This window comes from Lissotriton helveticus, chromosome 3_2, assembly GCF_964261635.1.
Source record: "Lissotriton helveticus chromosome 3_2, aLisHel1.1, whole genome shotgun sequence".
Lineage (NCBI taxonomy): Eukaryota > Metazoa > Chordata > Amphibia > Caudata > Salamandridae > Lissotriton > Lissotriton helveticus.
The window spans coordinates 265,415,011-265,431,790 of record NC_136062.1 but is presented as its reverse complement, the minus strand read 5'-3'; the positions used below and the strand labels follow the sequence as shown (position 1 = coordinate 265,431,790).

At 47.5% G+C, this 16,780-nt stretch overlaps 1 protein-coding gene across 1 annotated transcript in view; it reads right to left on the bottom strand.

Moving 5' to 3' along the window:
* Positions 1-16,780, bottom strand: part of MINDY2 (MINDY lysine 48 deubiquitinase 2) — a 715,083-nt gene that overhangs the window by 372,079 nt on the left and 326,224 nt on the right. The window contains exon 4 of the mRNA XM_078685168.1: positions 14,413-14,571. Coding sequence (XP_078541294.1) covers positions 14,413-14,571 — 159 coding nt within the window. The remainder of the gene's footprint in view (positions 1-14,412; positions 14,572-16,780) is intronic.

Sequence of the window (16,780 nt, the reverse complement as noted above, 5' to 3'; positions counted from 1 at the left end):
TCCGATGAAGTGGGAAGCAGGAGCCCAAAACCGCAGCAAACTGGGCCCGCTGCGGTTCCTTACGATTGAGGCCACTCCAGGTGCTACAGGGCTATTAGGAACACAGGAAAGTCCGTGAAATGGCTGACGGGCAGGAGCTCGACTCAAAGCGTCCTACCGTGCCACCATCTTGGCCGAACCCCGGAAGGGTGTTTTTAGAGTTCAGAGGTAAAGAGAAGTAAGTATGATCGCACAGAGTTTTCACCGAACCGTAATCAAATTGTCCAGCAATAAAAACAAAAAACATAATCAAGTTATCTTGAAACCCAAACAAAAAAAACAAGGAACACAATTCAAGTGCAAGTAGCAGGGAAAACCAATAATCAAAAAATGAATCAGAGGTTGGTCCATGCTCAAGGGAAGTACAAAACACACGGAAACAAACTGAAAGCCAACACATGCTCACCAATAAAAACCAAGAAAATAAGACTGATAATGAAGCTGAAGCTGTGACTATTTCGTGCATACAAAAACGAACGTCTGAATGATATCAGTCCTGTAAGACGGAGTGAAAGCATAATCGTGTTGTTTTGTACGTACTTACTTAAGGAGTGTAGTGCATAGCTCTAAACTATGAACAAAGTAAGAATTCTCACGGACTTGGAGCCCGGCCATTTTGTCCCTTGTCCCTTCGGAGAAAATATACATCATATAGTACTTTTATTGAGTGAGCGCCCCATGTAGTTAGAATACATAAGAGTTGGACTTTTGAGGCACTGATATGTACAATCGCTTTTTTCTTTCTACCTCTGCCTACCCGAATAGAACCCCAGCAGTACGGTGGGTTTTCGCAGGGAAACGTGATCGATTGACAGGATGACCCGGACAAGAGGTGTGCTGGTATGTTGTTACTTCGCCACTTCAAGGTAATTGTGTTTTAAATGATCCAAGTGTCACTACGCGCAATAGATCACCACTATTGTTGCTCTGTACAGCAATCTCCGAATTAAAAAAAAAATGTTTTCTACTCATCATTGTCTACCACTGCAGGTGTTGAATTGAAAAACACCGAGGAATGAGTGAAAGGACGAATCCCTGTAAGCCCTGATGAAGTTGCAAAATCATACAGCAACGAAACATGTTGGTAATTTAATAATAGGTTGGCTATAATAGAAACCAATTTTAGTTTGATAGGCTTGCAGCCCAGAATAAAGGTCAAAGTGGCCAGCGAGCCTCTCAATTTTAATGGTGAGAATTACACCTTTGATTGTTTTTTTCACGAGGGGTGTCTGTGTGGATGTGTGCACAAGTGGGAGTTATTATTTATGTTTCCTGAGTAGTGAAATGATCTGTTGTTTTCACTATTCTTTTCTTTCCTTTCACGAGTGAGAGAGAGTTACCGATGATGATAAGTGGGTAAAACTGGTAATCATCAGCCAGTAAGTTTCAAGTTTCAAGTTTAAAATTTGTATAGCGCACTACTCACCCAGAGGGTCTCAAGGCGCTTGAGGGAGGGAAGGGGGGTACATTACTTATCGAATATCCAGGTTTTAAGTTGTTTTCTGAAGGAGAGGTGGTTCTGTGTAAGGCGGAGGTGGGTGGGGAGAGAATTCCAGGTTTTGGCCGCTAGGTAGGAGAAGGATCTTCCTCCCATGGTTGATCTTTGGATGCGTGGAATTGCGGCGAGGGCTTGGTTGGATGATCGTAGTTGGCGGGTGGGGGTGTAAAAGGACAGGCGCGTGTTGAGGTATTCGGGTCCTAGGTCGTAGAGGGCTTTGTGTGCGTGGGTGAGGAGACAGAACGTTATTCTCTTGTTGACGGGGAGCCAGTGGAGGTCTTTCAGGTGACCGGAGATGTGAGCTTGGCGGGGGATGTCTAGGATGAGTCTGGCTGAGGCGTTTTGGATGCGTTGGAGTTTTTTCTGTAGTTTGGCTGTGGTTCCGGCGTAAAGGGTGTTTCCGTAGTCTAGCCGGCTTGTGACCAGTGCATGGGTGACGGATTTTTTTGAGCATACGTAGGATGTTAAAGCATGATGATGAGACGGCGTTGACTTGTCTGGTCATTGAGAGGGAGGAGTCGAGGATGAAGCCCAGGTTACGTGCGTGGTCCGTTGGTTTGGGTGCGTTTCCCAGGGCCGGTGGCCACCATGAGTCGTCCCAGGCGGAGGGGGATGGCTAGCGCGTGTTGGACCCCTGAGGCGTGAGCCGGGGGAACTCATTTTTAATTGTGTGCATTTTGTTACCTTGCCTGGAAAAACTTCGTTCACATTTATTTTTAATCCTACCTGACCAGGGATTCCTCTGCACCCGTCCCCGCTCCCAGCGCAGCAGAGTCAGCGCTGACGCTTGGTGAGGCAGGGCTTTAGGAGGCCATATTGGGGGAAATCTGGGTTGGCGCTCGAGTTGTTGGTCGCCTCCCGCCCGCCCCCAGGCATAAAAAAATGAATGAAGGCGCAAACGCGCTGATTGCTAGCTCGTGTTGGACCCCTGAGGCGTGAGCCGGGGGAACTCGTTTTTAATTGTGTGCATTTTGTTACTTTGCCTGGAAAAACTTCGTTTACATTTATTTTTAATCCTACCTGACCAGGGATTCCTCTGCACCCGTCCCCGCTCCCAGCGCAGCAGAGTCAGTGCTGACGCTTGGTGAGGCAGGGCTTTAGGAGGCCATATTGGGGGAAATCTGGGTTGGCGCTCGAGTTGTTGGTCGCCTCCCGCCCGCCCCCAGGCATAAAAAACTGAATGAAGGCGCGAACGCGCTGATTGCTAGCGCATGTTGGACCCCTGAGGCGTGAGCCGGGGGAACTCGTTTTTAATTGTGTGCATTTTGTTACTTTGCCTGGAAAAACTTAGTTTACATTTATTTTGAATCCTACCTGACCAGGGATTCCTCTGCACCCGTCCCCGCTCCCAGCGCAGCAGAGTCAGCGCTGACGCTTGGTGAGGCAGGGCTTTAGGAGGCCATATTGGGGGAAATCTGGGTTGGCGCTCGAGTTGTTGGTCGCCTCCCGCCCGCCCCCAGGCATAAAAAACTGAATGAAGGAGCGAACGCGCTGATTGCTAGCGCGTGTTGGACCCCTGAGGCGTGAGCCGGGGGAACTCGTTTTTAATTGTGTGCATTTTGTTACTTTGCCTGGAAAAACTTAGTTTACATTTATTTTTAATCCTACCTGACCAGGGATTCCTCTGCACCCGTCCCCGCTCCCAGCGCAGCAGAGTCAGCGCTGACGCTTGGTGAGGCAGGGCTTTAGGAGGCCATATTGGGGGAAATCTGGGTTGGCGCTCGAGTTGTTGGTCGCCTCCCGCCCGCCCCCAGGCATAAAAAACTGAATGAAGGCGCGAACGCGCTGATTGCTAGCGCGTGTTGGACCCCTGAGGCGTGAGCCGGGGGAACTCGTTTTTAATTGTGTGCATTTTGTTACTTTGCCTGGAAAAACTTAGTTTACATTTATTTTTAATCCTACCTGACCAGGGATTCCTCTGCACCCGTCCCCGCTCCCAGCGCAGCAGAGTCAGCGCTGACGCTTGGTGAGGCAGGGCTTTAGGAGGCCATATTGGGGGAAATCTGGGTTGGCGCTCGAGTTTTTGGTCGCCTCCCGCCCGCCCCCAGGCATAAAAAACTGAATGAAGGCGCGAACGCGCTGATTGCTAGCGCGTGTTGGACCCCTGAGGCGTGAGCCGGGGGAACTCATTTTTAATTGTGTGCATTTTGTTACTTTGCCTGGAAAAACAATCTAGCGAGCACTGGGGCAGTTTGTTATCTCACTGCTCAGACACTCTGTTGAAGGAGATACGAAAGCTGCATTTTAATCGAACTTAAACTTTTAAAATTGTTTAAAATAGTATTGTGTGAATTTGGACCTGCGCATTTTAAAATACCCAATTTGTTATTAGCACACTTGTTTGCTACTTGCATCCACTGCAGCATACACGCGCTCGATACCTGCCGATTTAGGGCAAGGCACCGAGCTTCAGGGACTCTGTAGCGGCCATCTTGGGGCGGGACAGAGCGGTGAGAGCGCTCTAGTGTCTGGGATAAAAGGAAACGGCCCTTCTCCGCGATAGCGGACGCGTTTTGCGGGCGCGCCTCGTCTTCGCCGGAGTCCAGCCAGAGTCAGCCCGTCTGTGCCCGTCCGGGCCAGGCCGGGACTAAGGGCTCAGAACGCTGCCCGTTTTATATTTCAGGTACGATGCTCACACGCGAGTCTCTCAGAGCGTTACGCCCTGCCAGACATGACAATTGTACAACTCTGAATCCATTGTATGCTGGAACACAAATCTGTCCTAAGTGTTCCCTTTCCCTGTCAAATTTCCAGCCTTATCCAGATATCTCGCAGGGCTCCCCTCATCAAATCCCTCGGCAGAAAGACTGTTCTAGGAATTTCACTTTTTATGTGGTAAATTGTCGTTCATTACCACAACATAAATTAGATATCTTCCATCTCCTAATGGAAGAGAAGCCCAGTGCGATATTTCTCACAGAGACCTGGCTCCATGATAGTGCAGGTCCTGATGTTGCTACGGCACTCCCCCCGAGCTATGCTATTGTAAGGAGAGATCGCGTTGGCCAAATAGGAGGGGGCATTGCCATTATTTACAGCAGAGATTTCGCATGCAATTTTGAACCTGCAGATATTCCTAATTGCGAAGCAGCATCTTTTAAAATTACCCTTAGCCCCAATTTCACCTTCTCTGGCTTACTTATTTATCGCCCACCAGGTAATAACCCCTCATGGTCTGATAATTTGGTAAATTTTATTGTACCTCATCATTTAAAGGCTCAAAATTTTACAATACTCGGGGACTTGAACCTCCACTTGGAGGATAAGAACAATACGACGTGCAAAAATCTTATTGATGACTTCTTGGCGTTGAATATGACACTGCGTAATAAGGGCCCTACACATAAAGCAGGGCATTTGCTTGACCCTATCATCTCCAATATGGAAGAACTATCATGGCTAAACACAATCCCTATTTGTTGGTCAGATCATTTCCTGGTACTTTTCGCTATCTCTCTTCAATCCACTAAACGTCCCTCTATTACTCCTTCTGAATCTTTGAGGAGAAATTGGAAAAGCTTAAACCTAGATGATCTAAATAGTGCATTGAACAAAGATCTCCCATGTCTGGATGGAGACATGGAAAGCATAGCTGAGGCCACACAGATATGGCTAAGCGATGCAGTGAATGCCTGTTTGCCCTTATCCCGCTGCAAGGGAAAAGTACATCGTCCCCCGGCCCCCTGGTTCACAGAGGCCCTCAAGAAAGAAAATCTACTTGTAAGAACTTGGAGAGACAGTGGCGTAAAAATTACGAAGGGCACCAAAAAGAGATCTACCGTAGGGCTAGAAATAGCTATCACTCGGCATGCATGAAAGCTAAAGCATGCTATGTTACCACGACTATAAATACAGCTATTAATAAATCCCAGACTCTTTTTAACACGGTGAAGGAATTGGCTGGAGAAAATTCAAGAGCAGATGCTCTCCCTCTTAGTACTCAGCAATGCCAGGACTTGGCGTCCTTCTTTACTGGAAAGATTGAGAAGATTGTCTCTAATATTGATAAAAATAATATTACCTCCTTTAATCAAGAGGACACTTCTCAAATCTCTAAAGGCAACTGTCATCTTGAAGACTAGCCTCCCATCACATCGGATAAACTGAGGAAATTGCTTAAATCTATTAAATCAGGTTCTCCCCACAATCCTATTCCAATCAGCATCATTAGCCAATTGGAGGATTCCACCCTGACACCCATTATGGACACACTTAATGCGTCTATGGAACAGGCCTCTGTTCCTGCTTTATGGAAACATGCCATAGTCAGCCCTTTGCTGAAAAAGCCAGCCGCCGATCCTACGATATTGGCCAATTATCGACCAATATCGTTGCTTCCTGCTTTTTCTAAAATGCTGGAGAGGCACATTCATGAAGTTCTCTCCACATTTGTGGAAAATAATGAATTACTTCACCCGTCTCAGTCCGGTTTCAGGAGCGGCTATTCCACTGAAACCGCCCTGCTTGGGATCACGGAAAAAATCCGAGAGCTCAGAGATGATGGCCAAACGGTGGCCCTGGTCCTATTGGACCTAAGCGCGGCCTTCGACACCATCTCTCACTCCAAACTGCTCATCAGGTTGGGGGAGAGTGGTGTCGAGGGCAAGGCGTTAGAATGGATCAAATCATACCTATCCCTACGGACCTTCCAGATCACCTCCTCTGAGGCCTGCTCGGATGTTTTCTATTCTCCCCACGGTGTACCACAGGGATCTATCCTGAGTCCCCTTTTGTTTAATTTGTACCTCCGCCCACTAGCCTACCTTGCAGAGAACTTCGGTCTGGTTTTGATGACCTATGCAGACGATTCTCAGATTCTGTTTTCACTATCTAAATCTGACTCGTCTGATTCTTCTGCACTTAAAACAGGCCTCCATGAAATTTTCTGCTGGATGTCGGCCAACCAACTCAAATTAAATGGGGAAAAAACTGAGATTCTTCTCCTAGGGAACAGTAAAGATCTCTGGAGCGACTCCCATTGGCCGACTTCACTAGGCAAGCTTCCGACCCCAGCCACTCAGGTCAGAAATCTTGGGGTCATCATTGATGACTGCTTATCTATAGTGCAACAAGCAAATAAAGTGGCTGACATATGTTTTACTATTCTCAGATGGTTACGCAAGATTGTCTGGATGCTACCACCGACCACCCAGAAGACCGTAGTCAATGCCTTAGTGACATCTCGGCTTGACTACGGTAACATCTTGTACCTGGGTGCAAACAATGCAGTAATAAGACGCTTACAACTGGTGCAAAATACTGCGGCCAGACTGCTTTGCAGAATCCCGAGATATGCCAGGATCACTAAACATCTCAGGGACCTGCACTGGCTCAGGGTCAAAAATCGGATTCGCTTTAAAACCCTGAGCTACCTGTTCAAAATCAAAGCCGGGACTGCTCCCAAGTATCTTCAAGATCTTGCCAAGCCTTACCTACCCAACAGCAATCTTCGCTCAGTTACATCAGCGAACTTTGCGGTACCAAGGTACAAACGGGCTAGAATGGGCGGAAGATCCTTTTCATTTCTGGGTCCAACTCTTTGGAACACACTGCCCACTGCAATACGCAAAGAAGAAAACTATAGGAGTTTCAGAAAAAGTGTGAAAACCTGGCTGTTTGATAAATAATTTGCCTTTGGATCTGTTTTCTCTCCAGTTGTGTCCTGTGTCTTTGCTGTTTCGGCGCCGGGAAACCCTTTGTGGGTAGCTGTGCACCTTATAAATGCTATAAAATAAATAAAAATAAACTTTGTTTACATTTATTTTTAATCCTACCTGACCAGGGATTCCTCTGCACCCGTCCCCGCTCCCAGCGCAGCAGAGTCAGCGCTGACGCTTGGTGAGGCAGGGCTTTAGGAGGCCATATTGGGGGGAAATCTGGGTTGGCGCTCGAGTTGTTGGTCGCCTCCCACCCGCCTTTGACCTGTATAAAGGGATGGTGCCATCCCGTCCGCGCAGCGGGCGCGCCGGCGGCACGCCGAAGGCGCGCCAAAGGCAAGCCCGTCTGCGCCCGTCCGCGACAGGACGGGGCCAGGGGCCACAACCCCTGCCCATTTTCTCGGCCCGTACACAGGATATACCCCTAATGAGCTACTTAACTTGAGACCCGCGCCAAAAGGAAAATGTCACCATCTGCATCATCCTTTAAATCTGCCCTCCTACTGTCAACACTGCCATATCCTCCCAAGAAGCACTATGACCACTGAACACCGGCACTCTTTGAAGATGTTTCTTTTAAATTGTAGATCCCTGCCCAAACATCAAACAGAAATATCCCTATTGCTTGAAGAACATAACCCGGATGCAGTCTTTTTTACGGAGACATGGCTGACCTCGTCTTCCGTGCCTGACCTCATTCAAGCATTACCACAGGGCTATCAAGTAGCCAGGACAGACCGCACGTCGGGGAAGGGTGGAGGTGTAGCTATAGTATTTAAAGACAGTTTCACATGCCAATGCACTTCCACTTCTATTTTGGACTGTGAAAGTACCTCATTCAGTCTGGAACTGTCACCAAATCTAAATTTCTCCGGAGTATTAGTCTACCGTCCGCCTGGCTCGGTCAGACAGTTCTTGGACTCTGGGCCCTCAGCAGTTGCAGATTTTGCCACCATCTCAGCTAACTTCACGTTGTTGGGCGATTTAAATATGCATTTTGAAGATATTAATGATCATGCTGCCCAAGAACTAATCACCAGTCTATCCGCGTTACAGCTGACCCAACTGGTCCCTTCACCCACACATGTGAAAGGACATTTGCTGGATCCTGTGTTTAGCAACTGCCCGTATCTAGTGATAGAGCCCCCTATTGTACTCCCGTGGACAGACCATCGACTTGCCCCGCTAACTTGGTACACCTCCAAATCGCCTGTTCTTTCTACAGGACTACGAGAAGCCCTAAATTGGCCCAAATTATCAATAGATAAGTGGGCTGACGAACTCCAAGCCACTATACCCACTATTCCTATGGATCCAACGGCAGCCAATGCCATCTTCAATAACTGGATAACCCAGTCATTGGACACCATTCTCCCAGTGAAAACAACACGGGCCAAAAGATCTAGGATCTCAGCCCCTTGGTACACCCCAGAGCTTAGGGAGATTAAAAGGAAGTGTAAAAGGCTGGAGAGGAAATGGCGTTTGGACTATACAGATCTAGATAAAGCTGTATATAGAAACTCCATCAGGGAATATAAGCAGGAGATTAAGAATGCTCAATCTCTACATTATACAAAAAAGATCATTGGTGCTAGGTCCAACTCCAAGGAAATCTATAGAATAGTAAAAACTCTTACTGTTCTCTCCCAGCCCCCCATAAACAGCGAAAATTTACAAGTTCGATGTAATGAGCTGGCAGACTACTTTTTAAAAAAAATAGATCTTATATACTCTGCCTTTCCAAATATTCAACCACATATTCCAGTAGTCAATTCTGGATATGCCAAAAACAGTGTGACAGATAATATGTCACCAGTGCTGGATAACTTTCCATTGCTGCACTTGGACTTATTAGCCACCCTGATGACCCAGGTAAAATCTGGCTCTCCCAGCGACCCTGCCCCTCCGAGCTTCCTAAGGACCGTTAGTCAAACCATCCTCCCGGTTGTACTAAAGGTGCTCAACGCCTCTATTTCCACCAACACAGTTCCATCCAGGTGGAAAGAGGCCAGGGTAAAGGCACTTCCTAAAAAGCCCAATCTGAATATCAACAACTTCAGTAATTACCGTCCAATCTCCCTGCTTCCTTGGGCTAGCAAGTTACTGGAAAAATATATCAACAGCCTCCTGACCAATTTCCTGGAGAATAACAGCCTCCTAGACCCCTCGCAGACCGGCTTCCGTCCCAAGCATGGGACGGAGGCGGCCCTGCTGGCAGTCCTGGAGGAAACAAGGGGCATCTTAGATCGGGGGGGATCGGTGGCAGTCATCCTCCTCGATCTGAGTGCCGCTTTTGACACTGTAAATCATAACATCTTATTGCAGCGCCTCCGGGACATTGGGATTCAAGGAGGAGCGTTGGAATGGATCCGTTCATTCCTAACCAATAGAAATTTCCAGGTCTTTGATGGAAATACCACCTCTACTAGCAGGCCCTTGGAATGTGGTGTCCCGCAGGGTTCCTCACTCAGCCCGACGCTGTTTAATGTCTATATGAGACCGCTGGCTGGGATCGTCCGCCCATATGGTATTAAGATCGTGACCTATGCTGACGATACACAGCTGGTGGTCTCATTGGCGCGGGCCGAGGACCCTGCGGGCACAGTGGATTTGGTGGGCTGTTTGAGTGAAATTAAGAGCTGGATGACCCTGTCTTGTCTCAAACTCAATGGGGACAAGACAGAGGTCATGCTGTTGGGCCGCTCAGCGCCAATTGCAATCGACCAGATCTGGCCAGCCTGCTTGGGCACCCCCCCAGTCCCCAAGGATGCCATCAAGAGCTTGGGTGTCTGGCTGGATAAGTCCTTGACGTTTGACCATCAGGCTGTTGTACTATCTGCCACCTATTTTGGCCTCATTAGAATGTTGAGGAGGATTCTTCCTTTGCTACCTTTTGAGGCAAGACAAATTGTGGTTCAAGGACTGATCCTTTCCAGGCTAGATTTTGGAAACGCGCTGTACCTTGGGGCCCCAGATTTCACATTAAAGAAGCTGCAGGTTATTCAAAACTGTGCTGCTAGGACCCTGCTTCAAATCCCTCGCAGGACTTCTGTGAAACCTGGATTAGCAAGATTGCACTGGCTCCCGGTGAAAGACAGGATCAGTTTTAAATCTCTTTGTGTTGCACACCAGTCTTTTTGGGATACTGGGCCAGTGATCAGTCGCCCCCTAATTACCCCTTACCTTCCCTGCAGACAGCTACGATCAACCAATGCTTTACATGCTGTTGTGCCAAAGGTAAACAGGTCTAGATTAGGAGGTCGCTCCTTTTCCCTGAATGCGGCCAGGCTTTTGGACAGTCTACCGTTTCAGTTAAGGTCCAATCCGGACCTCACTTCTTTTAGGAAACAGTTGAAAACTTTTTTGTTCAATAAATAGTTGTTTTCGTTCTGCTCACTATCTCAGCTGACTACACACGGTTAGCACTCAGCGCTTGGACGCCTCCGGGCAGCTATGTGCGCTCTACAAAACTCATTTTCATTTAATTTCATGGTCCTAAGATGAGGACTTCCGTTTTGTCCGAATTCAGTTTTAAACGGCTGTTCTTCATCCATTCGGCCACTTCTTTCATCCCATCGTGTAGGTTGGTTTTGGCAATGTTTGGGTCTTTGGTGAGGGAGAGGATCAGTTGGGTGTCGTCTGCGTAGGAGATGATGTTGAGGTTGTGTTGGCGCGCGATGGATGCGAGGGGACTCATGTATACGTTGAAGAGGGTGGGACTGAGTGATGATCCTTGTGGAACGCCGCAGATGACTTCAGTGGCTTCCGATTTGAAAGGGGGGAGGCGGACTCTCTGGGTTCTTCCGCGAGGAACGATATGATCCAGTGCAATGCTTTTCCTTGTATTCCGACGTTACTGAGGCGTTGTATAAGGGTGCTATGACAGACTGTGTCGAAGGCTGCGGAGAGGTCAAGTAGGATGAGGGCAGCTGTTTCTCCGTTGTCCAATAGAGTTCGAATGTCATCTGTTGCTGCGATGAGGGCGGTTTCGGTGCTGTGTTTGGCTCGGAAGCCGGACTGTGACGGGTCGAGTGATTTGTTGGATTCGAGGAAGGCGGCGAGCTGACTATTGACTGTTTTCTCAATGACTTTGGCAGGGAATAGGAGGAGCGAAATGGGGCGGTAGTTCTTAAGTTCGGTAGGGTCTGCTGTGGGTTTCTTCAGGAGGGCGCTGAGTTCGGCATGTTTCCAGCTTTCCGGGAAGGTAGCGGAGTTGAGGGAGTAATTGATGACGTCTCGGAGATGGGGTGCAATCATGGAGTCTGCTTTGTTGAAAATGTGGTGGGGACATTGGTCGGTTGGCGATCCTGAGTGGATGGAGTTCATCAGGCGGATGGTGTCTTCAGTGGTGATAGGGTTCCAGGCGCAAAGGATGTTGATGGGGGGTTTTGGTTCGGAGGTGGGTGGGGTGGCCTGGTGACCAAAGCTGTTATGTATGTCAGCGATTTTGTTGTGGAAGAACGAGGCTAGGGAGTCGCAGAGGTCTTGGGAGGGAGTGATATCGTTGGTGCCGGCGGTGGGGTTGGTAAACTCTTTGACGATGTTGAATAGTTCCTTGCTGTTGTGGGCGTTGTTGTCGAGTCGATCCTTGAATGCTGATTTCTTGGTGGATCGGATAAGTTGGTGGTGTTTGCGGGTGGCGTTCTTGAAGGTGGCCATGTTGTCAGTGGTTGGGTTTTTTCGCCAGGCTTTCTCGAGGGTGCGACAGGTCTTCTTGGATTTCTTAAGGTCATCATTAAACCAGGGGGCTTTTTTGCTACCTTGCGTGATTTGATGGTTTTTCAGGGTGCTAATTCGTCCGCGCTGTGGGTGATCCATTGTGTGAGGTTGGTGGCTGCTTGGTTTGGGTCCGATGATTTGACAGGAGGGTTTTGGTGTAGCGATGTGAAGAGCTGGTCGGTGGTGATTTTGTTCCAGTTTCTGCGGGGAATTGGTTGTGGGAGGTTGTGGGTCGTAGTCTTTTTGTAGTTGAAGTGAACGCAGCTGTGGTCCGTCCAATGGCGAGCTGTGGAGTGATTGAAGGAGATGTGCTTGCTGGAGGTGAGGAGTGGGTCAAGCGTGTGCCCGGCATAGTGGGTGGGTGTGTCAACAAGTTGTTTGAGTCCGAGATTGGCGAGGTTGTCCAGAAGGGTGGTGGTGTTGCTGTCGCTGTTCTTTTCCAGGTGGAAGTTGAGGTCTCCCAGTAGAATGTAGTCCTCGGAGGGGAGGGCGTGTGGGCTGATGAAGTCAGTAATGTCTTCGCTGAATTGTGTGCGGGGACCTGGTGGTCTGTAGATGAGGGTGCCTCTGAGTGTGGTCTTGGGCAGTGTGGATCTGGAAGTGAAGGTGTTCGGCGGTTGCGAGGTTGTCGTCGGAACTGGTCGTGATGCGGATGGTGTTCTTATGGACGATGGCGATGCCTCCTCCTGTTTAGTTGATGCGGTCCTTTCGGATGATCTTGTAACCGTTCGGGAAGGCTGTGGCGATGTCGGGTGCCGATGAGGCGTTCATCCAGGTTTCTGTAAGAAAGGCGACGTCCGGCGATGTGGTGTCGAGTAGGTTCCAAAGTTCAATGGCGTGTCTGTGGACAGAGCGGGTGTTGAGCAGGATGCACTTCAGGTGGTTAGTATTGGATCTCTGTTTGGAGTTTGTGGATTTGGTGTTGGTCCTGATGCAGTTGAATTTGCAGGAGTGGCAGGTGAAGGGTCCATGGGTGTGTCCGGGGGTGGCTTGGTGGCAATCTGGAAGTCGGTCGGGGTTGAGTGCTAAGAGGGTTGCGGCGTCATACGTTATGCGGGTGGAGTGGATTTTGCGGGGACCAGGAGGTCTGGCGCTGGGCGCGGTCCAGGAGCGGACGGGCGTAGACGGGCTTACCTTAGGCGCACCTTCGGCGCGCATGGGGCGCGTTCGTTGCGCGTGACGCTGCGCGCAAATGCATCTGTCATAAGTGGATAGTGGGGGGGTGGAGCGAGGGAGGAGCAGCTGGATGGCGGGAGCGGGGTGGAGAGGCTGGCTACGAGGCACAACAACAAAATGGCAGCGAAAGCAAAACCGAAACAGGACGAGATTGTGGCACAAAGTTGAATGTCGATATGGGCAGTGGCACCGGCACAATCAGGCAATAATTATTAATATAGAAATCAAGCAATGCGAGCGCTCCGATAGTCAACTTGCACAGATTAAAATGTGAGCAGTGAAATAACTTGCACAAATTAAATGCGAGCAAAGGACACAATAATTCTTGGCAGCAGTGAGCTATAGCAGGCACAAGTTCTTTACAAGTAATGCGAACAAAGCACTATGATACCCAGGCACCAATATTCTTTACAAGCAGTGCAAGCAAAGCGCTGCGATATCCAGGCAGGGAGCGTGGGGAGCGACCGCTTCTCAGAGAGTTAGAACGGTCACCCCTTGTGGCGGTTCTTCCGTGAGGTGCTCTCTCTCTCTCTCCTCACATTTTTTCACTGTATGGAATGTGGGGTTTGAAGGTGGTAGCTGATGTGTGGTTTGTCTATAAATTGGACACAGTGACATATATGAATAAATGAAATTCCTATAAAAAGGGAAATAAGAAAAATTGGTTGTCCCATAGAGTCACGTTCATAACAAAATATGTGTCCGGTAGGAGTAGTCTCTTTTTGTATGCATAGGCTTTGAGTGGGGGGCAGCCTCCTCCTTTTCCCCCTGTGCTCCAAGTAAAGTGAGGTGATAATGAAGCCAATCATCGGTAAGTAATGGGCTGGCCAAAAGCCTTTTCTTTTCTTTTTTAAAGTATCTTAAGATCTTTGCAAGCGACAGGCATGCTCCGTTTCAGGGAGACGGTCAATAATGACAGAGGGGATTCACAAGGATAGACAAAGAGAGAATAGACTGAGGTAGGGCTAACATTAATCCAAGCTCGAAATATGAATTATTTATTTAGTGCTGGGCAAACATTCTATGACCATGCACATAACAAGAGGACATATGATTAGCCTGGAACTTGGTGACGTAGTGGAGGCTAATATATACAATTGTATTTCTAGGCTTCCTCCATTGTGGTAGTAAAGGGAAATAACTCTGAATAGTATCTGTACTCCCATTCCTAAAATACACTTTAGAACTGGTTACAATTCTTAAGTAGATGAGCCCCAGAATATTAAGCCCATTACAGTAATCAAACAAACACCTTATATTCTGAAATAATGTATATAAATCAGACATGGTAAGATACAGTGGCTTAAAAGATGTTTGCCTTACCTGTGGGTCTACCAACCATCCATGATACAGTGGTATATCAAGAAGGTCGAACACAATACATTCAGGAGTATACTCAAAGTCTCTTATGCCAGTGAACTTTACATTGACATCCAGACCAGTCTGTAGTTTATGCAGGACAGCCATCGCATCATTCATGTTCTGAAAAAGCAAATTCTTACGTAAGTAAATAGCCATCTATCTTTAAAGGTACTTTTAACAATCTCTCATATTGAGTTGTATTAAAAGAAACACATCGTGCAAATACGTTTTGCTTGGCATAAGCCTGCTGATCTTGGCCTACAATAAAATATTACCTTAAGAGAAAACATAATTTGTGTTTTATTAGATATTATTTCTTGGAGCAGTAAAATGGTAATCTCAGGTACCCATGAGGATTCACAGTTGAGTTTCCGCTATGAAAGTCGTGGATGATTGTTCCCAGTTCTCCAGGACGTTAACATACTTAGGAAATGTTTAGCATTCTATTGATTTTTCGAGATGTATTGTGGCTCAGGGTTGCAGCTTGTGTGAAATCGTGCAATTCATTCTACTTCAAATCTTCTGCAATGAATAAAGCTGCATATTGTGTCACAAAATAACCTGTGTAATAAAAGTGAATGTGTACCTTTAAGAAATGTTTTTATTATTATAAGTTTATAACAGAATCAAGATTTCTGATGATGAAGACTTCGATCACAGAACCTATGCACGTGCATGAGTTTTTATTAAGAATGCTGCCCATAATACTATATGGTGCTGCTACTTTGAAATGGCCTTCGCACAAATGACAGTTTTATTCGTGCTGATAAAAGTACCGGTGGCGTGGGGAGAAGCATGAAGCTGGGCGTAGATGAGAAGATATAAAATCAGAGCAAAATAAACGTAATGCTGTGATGCGGTGTCTAATCTCCTTCAATGCAAGACAAAGAGTAATAAGTAGGATTCAGAAGACATGTAAGATAGCGCAGACTTTACAAGGTATGTGCATGGCCACTAAAACGTCCACGCATGCTGCTGCCAGCTGTGTCCCACTGCCTCCCTCGCGGATCATGGCATTACATGAATCTAGAGGAAGGAAGGTTAAGAAGAGGCAACTTCATGGAAATTAATATTTAAGTGTTACAAAATATTTCGGTACAATGAAAACGTGTTCCAAAATTCATAAACTATGAAAGATCTAGTCCTAGAGAATTTTCTTTTTCTCAAACTTTTTATTGGTGTAAGGGTAATAGCAAGCAATGACCGATACAAAGTTGTAGATTCCACACTCAATTTAGTCGTGTTCTACAGTTAATACAGTTGCTCACTGAACATGAGTGTTTTAACTTTTGTACAGTCTATGTCTGTGTTTGCTAGCTCTAAACCTTTTACATAACAGAATCATCCCCCTGAACCCACCCTCCACCCCATCCCACCTTGACCCTCCCCTAAACATGTACTAGGTGTTGGGTGGGATAGGACTGGATGGTCACTCTATGTGAACTATAACCGGAAGTAAGAGAAGAGACAGTTCAGTCAAACCAATATAGTCTTGTGATAGGGTTGTTCAGGCTTTGGTGTTCATAGGCTAGAACTGGACAAGGTGTAGCGTTCTTATGGTTGGTGGACATGTTGTCAGGGGAAGGCCCCGCAACAAGTATTCCACTAGTGTGCCCCAAGAGTCTTCAACATTTTTAAAGTTTCTAAAAATATCTGCCATTTGTTCCATTGTAAGCGCCCTCCAGAGGCGGGCATGCCATTGAGTAAGGGTGGACGCTTCTTTTTTCTTCCATGCCGCTGCTATCGCGCATTTGGCCGCCCTCAGACACACCTACATAATAGCCTTATCTCCTTTTGTCTGATACACTGATACAGCGGGGAATAATTTCAGAGGCCCAACATTGAAAATTCTGGAGTTTCTGGTAACAGGTTCCCAGTATTTCACTGATTCGGGCCAGGATTTCCGTCCAGAAGGGGCTACTCATCTGGCAGTCTCACCAAATATGGTCGAAAGTCTCCAAGCAGCCCGCAGCCTCTCCAACACAGATCAGAGATCTCTGGGAAAATTCGCTTCAGTTTTGTGGGTATAGTACCAGTCATAGAGCGACTAATATTGAACCTCTCTCCTACTCATGGAGTGATTGTTCAAGCCTCGGCAACGACGCTCAATATCCTGTGATTCTGGGCCTGTGATCCCAACCCCCCCCCCCCACAAGTATGTGATGTTATCTTTTGCCCATTGGAAAGGGAAGTCCCTTACTAGGGAGGTCCTCTCTCCTTCTGAGAGAGCGAGGTCTAAAATAAAGAACTTTGAGAGATTAACCCAGAAACCAGCTTTTTTTTTTAAGGATCGGGGTTCTTACTACAGGGCAACCAGCGAGGACCGTGG